Source organism: Rhineura floridana, chromosome 6, assembly GCF_030035675.1.
Source record: "Rhineura floridana isolate rRhiFlo1 chromosome 6, rRhiFlo1.hap2, whole genome shotgun sequence".
In the NCBI taxonomy this organism is placed as follows: domain Eukaryota; kingdom Metazoa; phylum Chordata; class Lepidosauria; order Squamata; family Rhineuridae; genus Rhineura; species Rhineura floridana.
The window spans coordinates 114,479,669-114,499,187 of NC_084485.1; the positions used below are offsets into that span (position 1 = coordinate 114,479,669).

Consider the following 19,519-nt stretch of genomic DNA (forward strand, 5'->3'; position numbering starts at 1 on the left):
TTGCCTTGTATCAAACAAACCATAGTTATGAATAACCATAGTTCAGTACCCTGGTTAATCAAAAACAGAAGCAAAACTTCCAAATTCCTCCTCGCTGAGGCTGATTTATTTATTTATTTTTATTATTAATTTTATATCCCGCCCTTTACCCCAAAAGGAGCCCAGGGTAGCAAACAAGTGAGAAAACATCTTAAAAACAAAACTTCTTTAAAAATATTAAAAACATGATGGGTGTTATAGATCAACCACATCCAGAGGACCACAGGTTCCCCATCTCTAAGGTTGATGGATGCATAACATATGCACAGTGTACAGGAAGAGCTTTTGTTGGCTTGGTTGGCTGTAATCCTGAGGATCAGGGTGCCAGTTGCTTTTAGATGCACATATTTTTCTTTCTTAGCCTTCCAGGCCCTATGTCGATCAAGTTGTATTGCAATGCCCAAGCAGATAATTTATCTACACAGATGATGAAAGGGGCTTGCTTCATGTTGTGATTTTATGCCTTCGTTAAATTTTACACTTGTAGTCCCCTTTAGTACCACTCCCTATATATATGTATGTATGTATGTATTGTATTTTAATTTATTTTAATGTTTTTGTGATTTTATTGTTTACAATTTTATTATGTACGTGTTTGATTTTACTTTTGTAAGCCGCCCTGAGTGCCCTATTATAGGGTAGAAGGGTGGGATACAAATATTTTAAATAAATAAAATAAATAAATGTAGTTACCACAAGATGGTGAAACAGCATCTTCTCATTCTACTAGTCACCAATCTTTGCAAGCATCCTCTGCTTTCATTAATTTAATAAGCTATAAGTGTCCATGTATTATACTTTTATATACCCTCTTAATTAATAGCCTCATATCAGGTTTGCTGGAGGGTAAATATAATCAAAACCAGACCAGTCTAGATTTAATACTTTGCCCTGTGGTTCATATGATAAGGAGCTAGATACTAATTGATTGTTGTTTCTTTTCTTTAAAAAAACTATGGGGAAACATAATTAGCTAGTGCAGAAACTGTGGGTTTTGGATGACTTCGTGTGATGTTTGTTTATTTATTTATTGCATTTGTATACCACTCCCTAGCTGAAGTTCTCTGGGAGGTTTACAACAAAAACATATCTTCTTGTTTATCTACAAACTTATTATTTGTCACTTTGTGGTAGAGATTATAAATAGGATTCAGCCCATTTGGGGTGGTTGGGGTCTTTTTTCCTTTTAAAGTCAATGTTTCTCAGACGGTGTTACTTCTACAGCATGATGGCAATAAATGTGATAGAGAAACAACTCACAGTTTTATTCGTAAGTTCATTGGCTTCCTAAGGATTGCAATTGTGATCAAGATAATAGCAGCTGTGCATAAGGTTCATGTGCTTTTTTGTGGGGGGAGGGAAGGAGAAGGGCTGTCGAAGCCACGAATCCCACCAGTGATAAATCTGTTCACCAGAACAGTAATAAGGCCCTGAGGAGAAGTCAGCAGTTCAAGGTTCCATTCTCAATCCTGTAGTTCCCAAAGATGTAGAGAGGGCGACATCTTTCAACAGCTTGAACAACGTATCTCTCTTTTGCCTACGGATTGTTGTTGTCTTCAGACACTTTCAACCAAACAGTTCTAGCTGCCTCTGGGTGGATCCTCGCTTTATATTTTGCACTCACACAGGCACCTCAAGTACAAAATACAGCAGAGTGCAAACAGCATGTCTGGGTCTGATTTGGTACATGTGAAAAGTTATTAGAGTGTGCCTGAAGCTTTGCCGTTATTGATTGTTAATATGCAGACTCCAGGACCATTACGTAAAGAGTTGCGAATTAGTGTGGCAGTCTGTGTAAGCCTTTCCTGGGTGTGAGAATGTTACCAATGATAAAAGTTTAATTTTATACCTCTTCCCTGTTCAGGAGTGTAACACGTCTCTTCAAAATGGTCAGCAGTGATGACTGGGAAAGTATTGGGCCCATGCTCCTGTGTCTTAAAGGGATAGATACCAAATATTATGTTCGCATATCCTCCGCAGTTGACAAGAGACATATTTATTTTGTATTTGGGAATCCATACTCAAATCCAAATTACCCGATGGTGGTAATTTGAGTAGTCTTCTGAAGAAAACTAATTTCAAGTAGCCCTTTAAAAAACTGCTTTCTAAATGAGTTTGAGTGTATTCAAAGAGTGAAATTTTCTGCATGATTACTTGAAAGTAAATGCTGTTGAAATCAGTGGGCCTAACTTCTGAATATGCATGCATAGGATCAGGCTAAAAGTATCACTTTAATTAGAAAATTGTTCCAATACTGTTTTCAAATAACCCACATGTATATTACTAGGAAACAGGTTGGCACAATCTCTTATTCAAATAGACATTCAAAATGTTTGGTATGATGGTGTAGTCACTTTAGTGTAGTGCTTAGAGTGTTGGACTAGGATGTGGGAGACCAGGGCCAGGGCCATGAAGCTCACTGCGTAATCTTGGGCCAGTTACTGTCAGCCTAACCTACCTCACAGGGTTGTTGTGAGGATAGTGTGGAGAGGGAGGAACCATGTATGCCAGCTCGGTGCTCCTTGGAGGAAAGGTGGGATATAAATATAATGATAATTATTATGATGTGTGGATAATTAATAGGTCTGATAAGTTAGGCTTGCTATTCCCATCAGGACTGTATGAGGATTGCTTAATAAATTTATAGCCTGATCCTATTTAGCTTGGTGCCTCTAAAAACACTGGAAATATTGGGCTTAAGTACACCTAACTTCTTTTTAAAGATTGGGCTGTCAGATACCTAAAAGGTTAAATGTGGTGTCCACCTAAGTATGAATGTATGAGTCAGCTTATGATTCCATGCGTGAGTAGAATATCAGTGTTATGGCAACCTGCAGAGATCAGATTGCAACCAGCCACAAGATACAGAGCATGGAATGATGCAATCACCAATACCATAGTTGTGCCAGGCTAGCATCTATTTGGGATTGGAGTCATTCTGTGCAATTGTTGCATTCCTGCTTTTAGGGGTACAGTGTACTTTTGAGCTCTTTCCCCCAGCTACTTCCAGCAGCAAAAGAAGATTCAGCTGATTAGATTATGGGGGAGGACTGTTGTAGTTTTGTTGGTTTCCTGCTGTACTGTTCCCACTGCAAAATGATGAGGTTGATTATACAGCCACAAAAGTGGCTGTATGTATTAAGCCAGCATGGATTTTTCACATTCTGCAATGTTAAATTGAAAATACCCCCCATGCCATTCTGATGCTTCCCATATAGTCCTGAATTCAGAAACACTTGAGAATCGGAGAGAATCGAGAGTTCAAAGTGTAAAGAGAGAGAGAAAAACAGACTCCTGTTGGACTTTTTTCTGACAGAGTTCTCATAATTTGCTGAAATTAATTAAAATCAGCCATGTTCACAGAGTACCTGTAATCCTATTACTGACCTTGTCCCAAACTCTGATCTTCTTCTGCAGTTTAAAAGTTTTTAAAAATGCCTATCTGATTTTTAATTAATTTAAGAAATTTAGCATTAAACACGATGATAAGCCCAGGCATGCTCAGTAAGAACCAACTGTCAGTGTTCTAAAAGCCAGACTCACAGCTGCTTGGCTTGGCTATTCGGGCCACGCCCACACCAGAGGCACATGTTATCAAATTCTTCCAAGCTACACAGGAAGTGGATTAGACTCTGAAAGACCAACCCAAATTGTGTTCGCATTTTTACAAATTTATAGGGCAGTACAATATCTTAGAGAAGAGGTCAGGTCTCCTGCTCCCCTGGTGCATTCACTATAGCTGTCCAATTTCCCTGCTTTTAAAAGTTTTGATAGAAATATCTGTTGGCTATAGGTGCATTCTTAAACCGCAAGGTTTTTTTGCCTATTAGTGAATAATAGATTGATTTCTGAGCAGCCCAGCCCTATTCAAAACAAGCAGGAACCTATTACATTCCTGTCACACTGCATAATTTGCTCACGTACTCCCTGTTAAACACAAAGGAGTGTATTTCAGAGATATGCAGTAGCTGTGTCCATACGCTTGTGTAGTAATCTCGTTATGCTTTTCCAAATAGCACTAAACCTTTCATCCTTGAGCAGCCAGAACCTCCTGGACTCTGTCATAACTTCTGTTCATCTAGCTCAGAGGTACAGGCTGGTAATATTGCCTTGTCTTACACTGTGGGTTACTGAGGTAATGTACATGAAGCATCTGATCACTCAGAGGTCCTACAGAAATATTATTACTTTATAGAGAGCCTGTGTGATGGAGGGGTTTGAATGCCGGACTAAGGACCCATGAGACTCAGGTTAAAATGGGCTTTGGCTCAGCCATGAAGTTCACTCAGTGACCTTGGGCCAGTCTTTATCTCTCAGCCTAACCTGCCTCACAGGGTATTTGTGAGGATAAAAGGGTCGGGGGGGACCTTTTAGGTTTATTGACACCCAGAGGGTACTTGTTCTGAAAGGTGGGATTAAAAATTGGTGAATTAAAGAAATGGACTTTAACTCGGTACAAGTCAGAGGGAATCCTTATGCAGCCACAGCGCTCTCTGCTCTTTCTCACAGCCTGTGCAGGGCTGCCCTCAAAAGGGAAGGAATGTAAGAGCCAGTTTGCTGTATACAGGATAGAATGTCGGGCTTAGACTGAGCAGATGCAAGTTCAAATCCCCATTCAGCCACAACACTTACTGGAGGGGGGACTCCAACACCACCTCCACCTAACCTACTGACAAGGTTGCTATGAGGATAAAAGGGGACATGAAAACAAGTGCATTGGATGTTATTCAGACCTAGGTCTACAGGCAGGGCTATTTGGACCCCATAATTCTACTGAAGTGTAGAAAATGTGGTACTGGCAGCAGAGTTCAGCTTCCCGAGAGTCTCATCTTAAAACAAATTTCTAGCCCTTATAATTGTGATGATACACTTCAAAGACTGGGGTGAATGTCAGAGACCAAAGGAGGGACAAATTAAAATTCTGAGCAAGCAGAGGCTTGTGTTTCCACTTGGTTCCTTGATGATGCAGATTAAATTATTTAAAATAGTAAAAATTATACCACAAAGTTTAATTTTTATAATGTCGACAAGTTGTATAATTCAGCTCTATTTGGGGGCACAGTCTGGGTTAGTTTGGCATAAAAACATTTGATCTTTAAAAAAATGCATACAACCATAAGCTGTGCTGCTTTCACAATGGCAAAAAACTTGTGCAGAAAATGCCTTGGTTAAGCCCTTAGAGCCACTTAACTGGAAAACACATACAGGAGCTCCTTATTTTCCCTATGAGTCCGGCCATCACAACGGGTTTTAGCTCCACCTATCGTGCGAAGGCAAGAATGTCTTTGAAGTCAAGACTAGGGGCATCAGGCCCCTTCCACTCTCCAGTTCATTCTTGCCTTCGTACGAACAAGATTGGAATTATAGCATAACATTGAGCTAAGTCTCTCATATTCGTTTGTGTATTTGTCTTCAAATCCTTCCTTTTTTCTTTTTTGTGTGTAGCTCACTGAGGGTCCCCACAGAGACCGCGGCTGCGGCTCTCTTAGCTATTTTCCCAACCCTGAGCTATTCATTTCATTTTACTTTCCTTCCTTGACTGGGGCTCCCTCTGAGACCGCGGCTGCGGTTCTCTTGTTTTTGGCCGTTTGAGATCCCCCCCCCCCAGCTCTGTTGCATCCATTGTCTGGGGGCTCCCTCAGAGACCGCAGCTGCGGTTCTCTTTGTTTTTGATCGTTGAGCTTCACCCCCCCCGGCTCTGTTGCCGCGGCTGCGGCTCTTCCGATCTCAGCGGGAGCTTGCGGCTGCAGCTCCCGCCGTTCCCCCGTCACTCGATTTAGCCCGCCCGGGTCTGTTTTCTCCCCCTGTAACCTGTGGCTGCGGCTACTCCATTAGTTCCGTTACCTGAGTCTTACCTTTTACCTCAGTTCACCCTCGCTACGTGGCTTTAAATTTCCACTGCGAAGGGCTTTGCAGACGGCGACGGCGGCTCTCTCTGTGGCAGCTGCCGCTTTTCCCTTACTGCCCTGTTCCCTCCTGGGGGTTTTTTAGAGCCGCTAGTGCGGTTTTCGGCCCCGGCTGGGCAGCCCTTCCCCCAGTTCGCTTACGGCCGCCATTGCTTCTTCTCTCTCCGTCATTTTTTCCCGCTCTTTTTTTCCGGGCGCCATTTTTTGAATTCAAATTTCCCACCTTTTTTGTTACCCTTATTAACCATCGGATACCTCCCTTGCAGGCTATCTATCCGTATGTGTGTTGTATACGTGCTGCAGACAGACCTACACAGGGCTGATTTTCACACAATTTTACTGTGGCTGTAATCCTAGTGGCTGGATTATATTATCAAGGCTGGAGCTCCAATCCTAGTGGGCTGGATTATTTTATCAAGGCTGGAGCTTTAATCCTAGTGGCTGGATTGTATTCTCAAGGCTGGAGCTTTAATCCTAGTGGCTGGATTGTATTCTCAAGGCTGGAGCTTTAATCCTAGTGGCTGGATTGTATTATCAAGGCTGGAGATTTACTCTTAGTGGCTTTGTACTAAATCTGATTTATATTGGTCCTGCCCCCTCTGAGGTCGTGAACCAAACCTGAAACCCAGCCTACAGCACTAATCTGAGTGTACCAACTCTAAAACAGCCTATATTACATTAACGCTGATACCTCAGTGCATTCTGCCCCCTCTGTGGCAGTGCACTTCGCCATCTGCCAGTGTATCCTACCCCCTCCGTGGTAGTACGCTGTGCCAGTTCGGGTCTTTACATTCTGCCCCCTCCGTGGCAGTGTACTGCACCCAAGTTAATATAAGATGGCAGAACAGCCAGGCATGTCGCCATCAACCCATATGGTGCCAGATCAGCCAGGCATGCCACAATCAGCCAAGCCACAACATCCTAACACGACTAAGACCAGACATACCAAAGCACTGGCTAAGACAAAACATCTTTCCAGCCATAGTAAACCAAAGCGCCCACGTTATGTCTCTGTGCCAACCACCACCACAGCACAGGCACACATAAGCGATATTCTCCATTCCCCTGCTGCTGCCTCTGATGAGGAAGAGTTTGTTGGCTTTCCCCCGTGTTCACCTGACGAACCTCCCTCCGTTTTATCGCCCCAAACATCTGTTCCAATAGTTCCTCAGGCACATACATCTGCCACATCCGGTCTGCAGCTGTCTCCTGATTTCCTCTCCCAACTTCAAGCCATGCTGGCATTTTTCACCCAAATGCAGTCACTACCGCAAGTTCCTGCCATACCTCCACTTAACATGGTCCAACGTGCGTGCCATGAAGCTCATTCTCCCGGTTCACCAGAGCCCTTTGATGTAGCCAGAGGCAGATGTACGGATGAAGTCTCGTATGCGGAGGAGTCAACCTTCACCGACCATGTTGAAGGAGACGACTGGAGCGACTATTCAGATCATGAGGAGGATACATCGTATCGCTTGTTTAATACCTCAGACTATCAGCCGCTAGCACGCAGGGTAGTTAATACCCTTGGTCTCCAGACTGCGCCTTCAACTTCGCCCGCCCCAGCTATCAAAGGGGCCAAGGTCCTCAAATCCCCTGCACCTACTGAACACTACATCCCGGTGCCGGACCTAATTACCAAATTAGCCTCTGAAGAATGGGCCCATCCACTCAAAGCTCGACGCTTCAAGAACCTGGCTGACAGACTTTACGCCCTAGCCCCGGATTTTGCCACCAAGTTAGATGTCCCTGGCATAGATGAACCAATCGCTCGCCTCGTTTCATGATCGCTTTTGCCCAGGGAAGGGGAATCCCACCTAAAAGACACTACTGAGCGACAAATAGACTTCGCCCTCCGCAAGAATCACGAGGCCACTGCCCTAGCCATGCGTGCCTCCGCTTCAGCCTCCATCTTCTCCAGAGCATCTATGATGTGGCTGGATGACCTTCTAGAGGATGCTAACCCTGATCCTGTCACCCTCAGAAGAGCACTATTGAAATTGCGTAAGACAGCAGCTTTTGTGGCCGATGCCACTTTGGATGCCACTCAATTAGGGGCACGAGCCATGACGGCTCAAATAGTCGCTCATCGCACCCTCTGGCTTCGCCACTGGCAAGCTGATTCAGCGGCCAGATTGAATCTGTCCAGGGCTCCTTACTCCGGATATCTACTCTTCGGCAAGGAAGCTCTAAAGGCAGTGCTGGTTGATCCAAAAGACGCCCACAAACCGGTTCTGGCCACAGTCAAGAACAGCGACCACAGGCCCTTCAGGCGATTTCCTTCCTTCCGTTCTAACCAGCCCTTTCGAGGAACGCGGCCGGGAGGACGAGGCCGCGACTTCAGATCCTATGACCCCAACGCATTCAGGGGCTCCTGGAACCGACGCTTCCAGGGCAGAGGTCAGTACCAAGGGCGCAGGGGCAACTCATCGTCCTCATATAAGGGAGGCCCTCGCCTATGCAAGTAGTCTTAACGCCCTCCCCATAGGTGGCAGATTACTTAATTTTGGAGATCGATGGCTGCGCCTTACTAAGGTCTCCTGGATCAGGGACCTTTTCAGTTATGGTTATACCATAGAGTTCTGGGCAACCCCATCAGACAGATTCCACCCGTCTCCTTGCCCAAGGGCACCAGCCAGGCACAACATTATGCAGACAGCTATACACCACCTCTTGGACATAGCGGCGATAGAGCCAGTTCCCACAACTGAGAGGTCGGAAGGGGTGTACTCCCTGCTATTTGCTGTGCCAAAACGAGATTTATCATGGAGGGCGGTATTGGACCTCAAGTTTGTCAACCTTTTTGTAACATATCGCAGGTTCAAAATGGAATCACTCCACTCCATTACGGAGAGTCTGCATGAAGGAGACTTCCTGGCTTCTATCGACCTTAAGGAAACGTATCTCCATGTGCCCATTTGCATAGCCCACAGAAAGTTTCTTCGGTTTGCTTTTGGCCACCAACATTTTCAATATAGAGCGATGCCATTCGGCCTCTCCTCTGCTCCAAGAGTGTTTACCAAGGTGCTACTCATCCTAGTGGCTTACCTCCGGACCCAAGGGGTTCATATCTACCCATATTTGGATGATTTGCTAATACGGGCCAAGTCGGAGGAACTGGCTCATCATCATTTAATGATCACCCTCAATGTTTTGCAGGCCTACGGCTGGCTTGTCAACTTCGACAAAAGCCATCTCCAACCAACCCAACGCCTACTACATCTAGGGGCAATGTTGGACACCCTGCAGGCAATGGTCTTCTTGGCTCCAGATCGCATCACTGCCATCACAAGCATCGCAAGGTCCCTGATGCAACAAACATCCGCAGACGTCATGCTGCTCGCCAGAGCGCTCGGGATGTTTATATCTACAATCCACATTGTGCCATGGGCTCGAGCCCACACTCGGCCCCTTCAGTGGATTCTGTTGCCTTTTCAAAAAGACATTGCCAGCTCCAACCATCGCTAAGTTCGCTTGAGCCCCGCACTGCGCCTCTCCTTCCGCTGGTGGACCAAGGTTCAACACCTCTCCAAGGGCACGTCGTTCAGAGAACCCCGCAGAACCGTTGTAACCACAGATGCCAGCCTCATAGGTTGGGGAGCCCACTGCAACTCCCAGTACGTTCAGGGGGTTTGGTCCAACACAGAGCAATCACAAAGCATCAACTGGCTGGAACTAAAGGCTGTCCACTTAGCTCTATGTCATTTTCAGTCTCTGTTCCCTTTGCATCATGTGCTCATTCGAACAGACAACACGTGTGTAAAATCACATTTGAACAGACAGGAGGGCACCAGGTCTCGTCCTCTGCAGGACTTAGCCTCCCTCATCTTTGTCTGGGCAGAACAACATCTACAATCCCTGAAAGCAGAGCACCTCAGAGGGATTTGGAATGTGACAGCAGACTGGCTCAGCAGACAACAGGTCTTTCCGGGAGAATGGAAACTTCATCCAGCCATTTTCCATCGTCTCCAGTGTCGGTTCGGCGCCCTATCAGTCGACCTGTTTGCCTCCAGTCGCAATTGCCAGCTTCCCAGGTACTTTGCCCGATACCTGGACTCAACAGCAGAAGCAGTGGATGCTCTGACAACACCGTGGCCAGACGGTCTATTGTACGCCTTTCCTCCCATACCATTGTTAGCCAAAACCTTGAAAAAGGCGCGAACCGAAAGGGCACAGCTGGTTCTGATAGCACCATTCTGGCCACGCCGACCGTGGTTTTCAGATCTTCTGGCAATGTCAATGATGGAACCTTGGACACTTCCAGTAACGCCAGACCTTCTATCCCAGGGTCCAGTACTGCACCAGGACCCTACTTGGTTCAATCTAACAGCGTGGCGTTTGAACGGGGACATTTGAGGTCAGCTGGACTGTCTGACGCTGTGATTGATATTATTTTGGCCTCGAGAAGACCATCTACCACCTGTATTTATCAACATACCTGGGTGGCTTTCTCCAAGTGGTGTCAGTCCCACCACCATGATCCATCTCAGGCCACTGTGCATCAGGTGCTCCAATTTCTCCATAGCGGCTTTATGATGGGACTTCGACCCAACACTCTACGTCGACATGCGTCCACTCTGTCGTCCATTCTCTCAGTGTCCTCTCCTGGAGATCATATTTCCTCACATCCGTTCATCAAACGTTTTTTGAGGGGAGTCGCCCTACGCTCTCCGGCTGTTGTCCATCGGTTTCCCTCATGGAGTTTGCCGAAGGTTCTGCAGGCTTTGCAACGCCCTCCGTTTGAACCCATCAGGACTGTGCCTCTTCGTATACTGTCCTTCAAGGTCTTGTTCCTGATCGCAATCACATCTGCCAGACGAGTTTCGGAGTTGGGCGCATTGTCTTCCGCTCGCCATCTCTGCGTCTTCCATAAGGACTCTGTTGTACTGAAAACTGATCCTTCCTTCCGTCCCAAGGTTGATTCAGTGTTCCATTGCAACCAGGACATTGTTTTGCCTTCCTTTTGTCCGAATCCTACCCATCCTCTCGAGAAGGCTTGGCATTCGTTGGATGTCCGGAGGGCTCTCAAGACCTACCTGTCTAGGACCCAGGATATACGACGAACTGAGTCTCTGTTTGTATCCTTTCATCCAAGGTCTATGGGGCATAAAGTTTCCAATCCTACCTTATCCCGTTGGTTAAGGGCATGTATTACGTTAGCATATGAGTCTCTGAAGCTGTCAGTTCCAGCTAGTATAACGGCTCATTCTACCAGGTCAGCTGCCACTTCGGCTGCTTTTGCCACTAATGCTCCTGTTGCAGATATTTGTAGGGCTGCAGTCTGGTCTACCCCACACTCGTTTATAAGGCATTATAAAATTGATCGCTATGCCTCTGCTGACGCTTCTTTTGGCAGACGAGTGTTGCAACAGGTTCTTAATGACGATTAACACGTGGGTGGTCCCTCCCTGTTTGGGCTGCTGGGGTACATCCCGTTGTGATGGCCGGACTGATAGGGAAAATGGACCATTGGTCTCACCTGAAGGGTGATTTTCCTATGAGGACGGACATCACGACCCTCCCAGTTGGAGGATGACTATAAATTTTCTAATGTGTCCTATATTACTGTTACGCTATTATATTTAAATTTAAAAGTGAAGTCAAGACTTCTAGTTCTGTTATACCGCTATGTTGGAGTCATGTTACTATGCATGGTACTATTGTGTTATTTTCCTGCTGCCAGGCCTGTTGGCCTTGTTCTTGTATTTTTAGATATCTCTCCTTAGACTCGCTGCAAATGAACTGGAGAGTGGGAGGGGCCTGACGCCCCTAGTCTTGACTTCAAAGACATTCTTGCCTTCGCACGATAGGTGGAGCTAAAACCCATTGTGATGTCCGTCCTCATAGGAAAATCATCCTTCAGGTGAGACCAATGGTCCATTTTGCCAAGATGATCTCCTTGCTAGAGCCTCAGGATGGCTCCTGGATTATGCAAACAAACCCAAGGTAGATGCAGGTATAGGAACTGCTGTCCCAAGATAAGATCTTGTGTAAACAAGACTAAACTATTTTTGCCAGCAGTTCTTGAAACAGACCCAAGAAGCTATACCTTCATTCTGAAAGATGGCTCCAGGGGCTAATAAGGTGAGATTATATCTCTATAATCACCAAGGAAATTTGACTTCTGTCTATCATACGACTCCTAGCATGTGTACACTGCATTCAATTGTTGTAATGCTGTGGTGGGGAACTTGCAGCTCATATGCTACATGTGGCCCTTGACCTAATTTCATGCAGCCCAAACAGTAGTGTAGTGGCAAATTCAGAAGTGCAGGGTCCCTTAATGGTAGTCACATCACAACCCTCAAAGCCACACCCCCTTTCCCTCATCTCCCTTGCTCTCCCTATCATCTTGTGAGTCCACACTCCACTACAACAGACATCTCTAAGAGCCAATTTGCATGAAAGGGATGACTGTGTGTTAGCTACTGAGAAGGGTCTTCTCAGTGACTGACTTGCCTCCTTTCACTCTGATGGCTCCGATCAGCACAAAAGGACAAGGACTCTTCTCAATGGATAACACGCTCCCTCTTTCATGCTGATTGGTTCATACAGAGGGGCCTGCCTGGGACCCTGCTCCCCAAATGTAATGGGTCTATGACCCCCTGCAACTCTGGACGACTACACTCCTGAGCCCAAATTTCATGTAGTCCTCAGAGATGGGTTGGCACAGAGAGAGGAAAAGATATTGTGCCTGGAAGAGATAAAGCAATATAATGCTGCAGACTGCCCGCTTGCGGCTCTGGATTCACCCACCTTCAACAATAGGGTCCCTCCAGTTGACTTTCCCCGTGAATTTCCTTCATAGGAAAAGAAGGTTCTCCACCCCATTTATAAAGTAAGCCTTGGCTCACCCAATCTTTGGCCCTTGATTCTCTTATAAAAAATCTTCTCACTTTGATTGAGCTGGATCTTGGAGGCATGAGAAAGAAATCAGCTTGTTGGTTGAACACCAGTAGGTCACAGGCGCAAACCATTTCATGTGCCTTTCTGCTTCTAGGCTTAAAATCAGTTCGGGATTCATGACTTGGAAAATCAATCCTAAGGATTAGAATGCATGTAAAGAAAGATTGTCAAGCCCACAAATGAGCTAGTCTGCCTGCCTTAAGGTGTTTCTCTTCTCTTTAATGAACTATAACTAAGCTACACAGCACCTGGTACGTGTGTGCTATGCAGAAATATTAACATTTGCTTGCATTTTTTAAAATTTCATAGCTTGGTAGAGAATGGAAGACCACCTGATCCTGCTGACTGGGCGGTTACAGATGTGGTGAATTATTTCAGGACAGTGGGCTTTGAAGAACAAGCTCATGCTTTTCAAGAGCAGGTAAATCTGTTTGGACAATCCATCTTTAACTTTTGCTATAAAACTGGCTCCTAAGAAGCAGTGCAGACAATATCACTGACGATTGAATTAATTGAATTATATGCTTAAATTCTAGTACAACAACATGGAATAGTTGGAGGAGAGTTGTTTGTATGAGTAAGCCTTGTAATGCTATGCACACTTACTTAGGAGTAGGCCTCATTACACTTAGTTGGACTAACTTCTGAGCAGGCACGTCTGGGATTGCTTATTTACAAAATTGACTGGCTCTGCCGTAAATGTCATTTGTTACCTTGGCCATAATACTGAAGGCTGCAATCCTATGCTCACCTTCTTTCTCAGCAGACCAACCTAGTTTGACAGTCCTGAGCTTGCTTGTAGATCAAAACACAACTCCTGGTTGATTTATGCACTTCTCCAGATTTTGCAATGCAGTTGGTGTACAGAAATTGTACAGAAGAATATGTATTTTACAATATAAATGTATTTATTTATTTATTATTACATTTATATCCCGCCCTTTCTCCCAGTAGGAACCCAGGGCAGCAAACAAAAACACTAAAAACACTCTAAAACATCATAAAAACAGACGTTAAAATATATTAAAAGAGAACATCTTTAAAAACATCTTTTTTAAAAAACTTTAAAAGCACCTTAAAAAGCAATTCCAACACAGACACCTATATTGCAAATGTCTCCTAATACACACATTTTTGTATGCAATTTGCCTAATATAAAGATTTTTGTAAAGGAATTTTCCCTAATATAGTTCATTTTTGTATGATGTTTTCACTACTATATGCATTTGTATGCATACTTTACCCTAGTATATGCATTTTTGGACCTGTTACCTGGCTTACTTGGCTGGAGACCTGAACTGCAAAATTTGTAGAAGTGAAAAATTCAAAGGATGACTGTGTTTTAATTCACGTCTCGTTTCAAAAAGTGCAAATTAGGTAGGTTTGCCTTTAAATGCAAACGGAATAAAATGTCTTCCTCATCCCTTCCTGCAACCCTCAATCTAATTTTACACGGGGGAGGAGGGAGCATGGAAGGAGAGGATGTGAGCAGGAATCATAAAAATGAGGAAGAAAACCGAAATAGTTAAAGTGAGGGAGGAGGGGAAAAGCTCTCTGCACATTAACTGCTCTTACCAGTTACCTGAACTGTCTGTCCATCCTCTGACAGCCTTCTGGATGGGGAGAACAAGAGACAGAGAAATAGGGCTAGAGAGAGAAGGAGTGGTTGAAAGAGATAAAAAGAGCCCTCTGCCCTGCTCTGGCACACCCACCACCAATATGCAGCCTCCAACAGATTTCCCCTGAGTGAATGCAACCCCAACAGAAAAAAGGTTCCCAGCGCCTGCTGCATAGGCATATTCATTTATCAGTGTCTGCCCTGCCAAACTCATGGTTTCCTCTTCATTCTTCTATTCCTTATTATTTTGCATTCCTTGTACTGCCAAATCCAATCCACAAGTGACATCTGCTGTGTTTAAATATCAGGGGGCAAAGCTGAGCAAGTCTCACTTACCACACTGCCGCGCTGCAGATGTTTATCCACCCCTATCCACTCTCTTTCCACTGTCAGTTGTGGTGTGGATTTGGGGTCCCATGTGTTTTTTATGTGAAGGAGAAATTCATCAGCCATCATTTTCTAATACCCAGGTGTAGAAAAAAGAGAGTGCTGAGCTCTTCCCTGAAATTGAGCTTTTTAAAGGAATGAGGATCTTCTTGCGGACAGTAGACCAATCAGGTGTCCTTCAGCCGTGCTGGCTAGGACTGATAGGAGACATAGTCGAAAACATCTGGACAGCACCTCATTTGGGTAGGCTGCTGTAGACCAATGACTGTTGTTCTTCTTTTGCACTAGCCAGAAAAGGATTGTTCCGAGCTACGACGTGGGAAGTCGGAAAGCCTTGATTCTCCCCCCACTCCCGTTCGATCCCCAATCCCCAGTTTCTAAAAAAGAGAGGTGCTAGGATGTAAAGTGGATTTGAAATCGCATCCTGTGACCCCTAATGCCGGATGTGTGAAGATGTGGTTACCTGAAATGTATTCTGCCTGTGGTTAGTGGTGCACTTGGTATGTTCCAGGGCATGAGTCCTAGAAATCAAAAATTGTTCTGGGGCTGAGAACATATATTATCACCTATGTACTGTTGCCATTGTATCACGGCTAGGGTTGTTCCAATGCCTTTACAGATCTGTTTTAGATTTACTCTATGATACATCGAAAATACATTGCAAGTAGGAGCTGCTGATAGGCTTTTGTGTAACTGCAGTACTACTGTAGCATTTGCATAATGGTTATATTGGAATTAGCTGCTGTGGTTGTGTAATGAAAAGCTGTTAATCCAGCAGGGTTTCTTTACTCATCCGGACTCCTTATTAACTAAATGCTCTTTGAAGGCATCCTCCGGATTTTCCTGCTAGGGTAGGTTCAGCTGGGAAAGCACAGCAGGATCAGCAATGAAGCTGGCATCAACTACTGGTCTTGAAATGGGATCGCAGAGGCCCTAGAGGGAGCTGGTGCTTGATTGGATGGGTCATGGTTCATTGAGAAAGCGCTGGCTTTGTGTGGGAGAATGAGCTGGCGGCAATGATGAAAATGAACTGAGGAAGCCGCTGTTATGAGTGCAAAGATGTCTTGAGTGGGGCCCCCTCGCCGATTGGATCCGTACCCTCCTCACTGAAGTCCCCACTGTCCTCTCCCTTTGGGCCGAACGTACACAGCTACCCAGAGGAAGAGGGGAAGGCACATGAAGGATGATGCTCTATTCTTCTCAGTTGTTACCACTTGCATGCTCAGAAAGGGCAGGTGAACAGGCAGTGACAGCACAGCAAGGAGCAGCAGCAACAGACCCTGGAGGCTCAGGGGGGATCGAGAGTGGCCACTTGCAGGGTCGTGCGCCTCAGCAGATGTCCAACGATGTCTCCCTCTGATGCCAGATCAGAGGGGGTGGGGGTAAATGGCAACTTCAGGAATTTCTGGTAACAAGGCAGCTTTTAATGAGAAGTCCCATCTAGTCTGGATCTAGTACTCATAAGGGATTGCCTTTCTGTAATGGCAGCCTTCCAAAGACAAGAAACTTCAAACTGTTCCAGCTGCACACCCTTTGCAGATTCTATCAGGACATTCTAAAATTTCTTGGTTTTTCTTTTGGGACCCTTCATCCATTACTGCAGCTGTGTAGGATCCACTTTTCCATGATTTCATCTTACATTGCTGCAGTAAAATTTAAAAAGGCTGGCATGACACAGGTGGGACTGATTACATGGATCATTCCAACCAGCTGTCGTCCCCCCCCCTTTCTAGCTGGGCAACAATTAGATGGGATATTTTCTTTTATCACATTTATATCTCGTTTTTCCTCCAAGGAGCTCAAGGTGGCATACAAGCTTCCACCTGTTTCCCCCCTCACAACAACCCTGTGAGGTCAGATAGGCTGATAGAAAGTTACTAGTCCAAGGTCACCCAGGGCCCCTCCAGATTGATGTTTTATTGCAGGTGTATTCTGCCACATGTTTTTGACAAAATAATAGTGCATTAGCGATGGATTTATTATATTTTAATTTGTTCTGCAATGCTTCCTCAATGCTACCACATTATTGCTGTCTGGAGAGGCTATAGTGCAACAAAAGTTGGAGAAAAATAAACCACAACATTTGTGGTATAAAAAGTTACAGGATTTCAGCAGGAAGTTACTTGATATGCACTGAATGGAAGTGAAGCAGTGTGACTGCTTCAGAACATTTGCAGGCGCACACAGTATTGAAAGCATCATGAATATTGAAAGCATCGTGAGAACAAATCATCATGAATGTGCAATAAAAAGGGCTACCTGGAGGGGGCACCAGTGAGCTTCATGGTTGAGTAGGGATTTGAATCTCTGTCTCCCCAGTCTAAACCCAGCACTCTAACCACTGCACTGTGCTGGCTCTCATGTCTGAGCATTGTTCCAACCTTTCTGATGTTACTTCAGCTCAGTGGGATGAAACTGAAAGTCGATGTAAATATATGAAGATGCCCTATGTGGATGTATAGGCTGAAAGAGAAATGAGTGAGAGTTTCTTTTATCTTACCAGCTCCTGGGGACTTCTTTTCAGTTCATCTTCAACCTTGAATTCACCCTTGAATTCACCCTTTGAACAAGTCAACTTCAAGGTCTGTTGTCCCAGAGTAACTCTGTTTATATAAAAGTAAACTTATGCCCAAGATAGTTGTCTGTAAGAGGTATAAGCTTAGAAAAAGGATGCCTATATGACTTCAGAAGTTAAGAGTTTAAGGGTTTTATTTCCAAAACAGGATAAAAGAAGCTTTAAAAACTAGGTATTTCTATATTAGAATTTTCAGATTTAGAATCTTACTTTATACTACATATTTATCAGTACCAGCTTTAAAAGGAACCTGCCCGGCCTCTTACATTTTGATTTACATGACCACTTTTTACATGGTGTTGCCACTTTGACGATGGATTCAATCAGCTTAGCTATGATGAAGCACTTTTTGGAAAATAATGACCTTTGCTAGCTGTCAGAAGAAGTAGACAAAGTGGCTGTTCCCACACTGCTAGAGGGATGTGAAGTTTTCTCCCTATATGACCCTGTTGCAAGCATGGTGTAGTAGTCATAGAAAAACCAGGGGTTCCAGTTCCGGGCTGATGGCGACGGGTGAGCTTTTTTCGCAGCTGCCCTTAGATCTGTTAATATATCATATATTTATCATATAATTAGTACATGTTAGTACTTTCATCCTACCGGTTGCAGCCGGAGGTTTAGTGTTCTGTTCTAATCTGTACTGCTTATTTAATTTGTTGGCAAAAATGAGATAATTTGAAAGAGTCCTTGAACGTCTGATAACGGGCCGACAGCCAAGAGTTACGACCTAATCTACTTCCACGTTTTAATGAGCACAAGAACTGCAGGCCGAAATGGTGTTAACAAGAAATGAGAGGAAAGCTTTAGGTCTGCCCCCTGTTCCTTTAGAAAGCTTGTCAGAAAAGGGAAAGAGGAAGAAAAAAAAAGATCGGAGAAGGCCCAAGATGAAGTACCTCACACTCAAAAACATTCTGGCAGTATAACAGGTGAACAAGGGGGACAGTTGAAAATTACGAATTTCTTTCCAACTGTATCACAACAACAAATGGTAAATGACTGCTGGCAGGCTACATCTTTGCCCTCCGATTGGTCCCTTCTCCTTAAGGGTTTCTCACACAGCTCATGGGAGGCACCTTCTGCTATGAATTTAGCTGAAGAAATTGTGATGGCTGACAGTCAAACTTTAAATAACAAAAGCTCCTCATATGGATCTCTTCCAACTGATCCCGCTGTTCTCCCCACAAATAATTTTCCTCAAGAGGCAAATGATTTACAATATATACCCCCCCCAAGCAGAGATTGTACACAACAACCTATGGCTTCGAATTCCCTTATGGACCGGTCTGTATCACCAGAAGGCTTCCAAAGAACTGATACAGACACGGATTTTATACAGCCTTCCCCAAAGGATGATTCTCCTGGACATATCCTATCACTTAAAAACTGGCTGTTTTTGATCACGACCAAGCTGGAGCATGTTAAAGTATACTTAAACGAATGTAATCTGCTGTTGACAACTTTGGTGGAGCTACATCGAAATTCACAGGTCCCTCAGTCTCACGTTGCTTCCGTTAATTCGACAAAGCCTTCTGTGGTGGTAGTGCCTCCTCAAACAAAGTCTTTCCGCACAAAGAAAAAAAGACGTCCGATACTTTACACACAGAAGAGTAAAAACCAAAAGGCACGTAAACCCCCACGAAGAAATGGGATGAATTTTAAGAGACTCTTTAATCTGCTGGATAATTTATCAACTGAGTCCCGAACGAAGCCAAGATCGACCCTGGCACAGTCCCCAACACGGACCTGTCCTTCTACACCTACTAAAGGCAGTATAAGACCCTGTAACCCTCCTCCTGCCGAAGCGAAGCCAAGAAATGTCTGCATCAGGAGCCCAGCCGGCTTCATCCCACATCAGGATCCTTGGTTGGATGCATTAGCCGGGGCAAAGACAAAACAAAATACATCTCCACGAGCTCCATTAGCGCGATGGAACCTAGTTTTGAATAGGCGCAAGTTGGCTTTTACAAATTATCCCAAGCCCTGGGGCTATATTTCATCTGTCGCCAGAAAACGTCATTTTCTGAATACTGTAGGGAAAGAGACACCGGGGCTTCTCAATATAAAAGACATTGTGCAGGTAGAATTCCT

At 44.7% G+C, this 19,519-nt stretch overlaps 1 protein-coding gene across 9 annotated transcripts in view; it reads left to right on the top strand.

Moving 5' to 3' along the window:
• SAMD13 (sterile alpha motif domain containing 13) overlaps positions 1 to 19,519 on the top strand; it is a 61,071-nt gene that overhangs the window by 25,262 nt on the left and 16,290 nt on the right. For 6 of the 9 annotated variants that reach the window (XM_061630533.1, XM_061630536.1, XM_061630534.1 and 3 more), the window contains one exon: positions 13,161 to 13,272. The exons of 1 other annotated variant lie outside the window; for it this stretch is intronic. In XM_061630533.1, coding sequence (XP_061486517.1) covers positions 13,161 to 13,272 — 112 coding nt within the window. Of the gene's footprint in view, positions 1 to 13,160; positions 13,273 to 15,144; positions 15,357 to 19,519 lie in introns of all 9 variants that reach the window. 2 more of the 9 variants (XR_009763279.1, XR_009763278.1) reach the window with 2 other exon arrangements.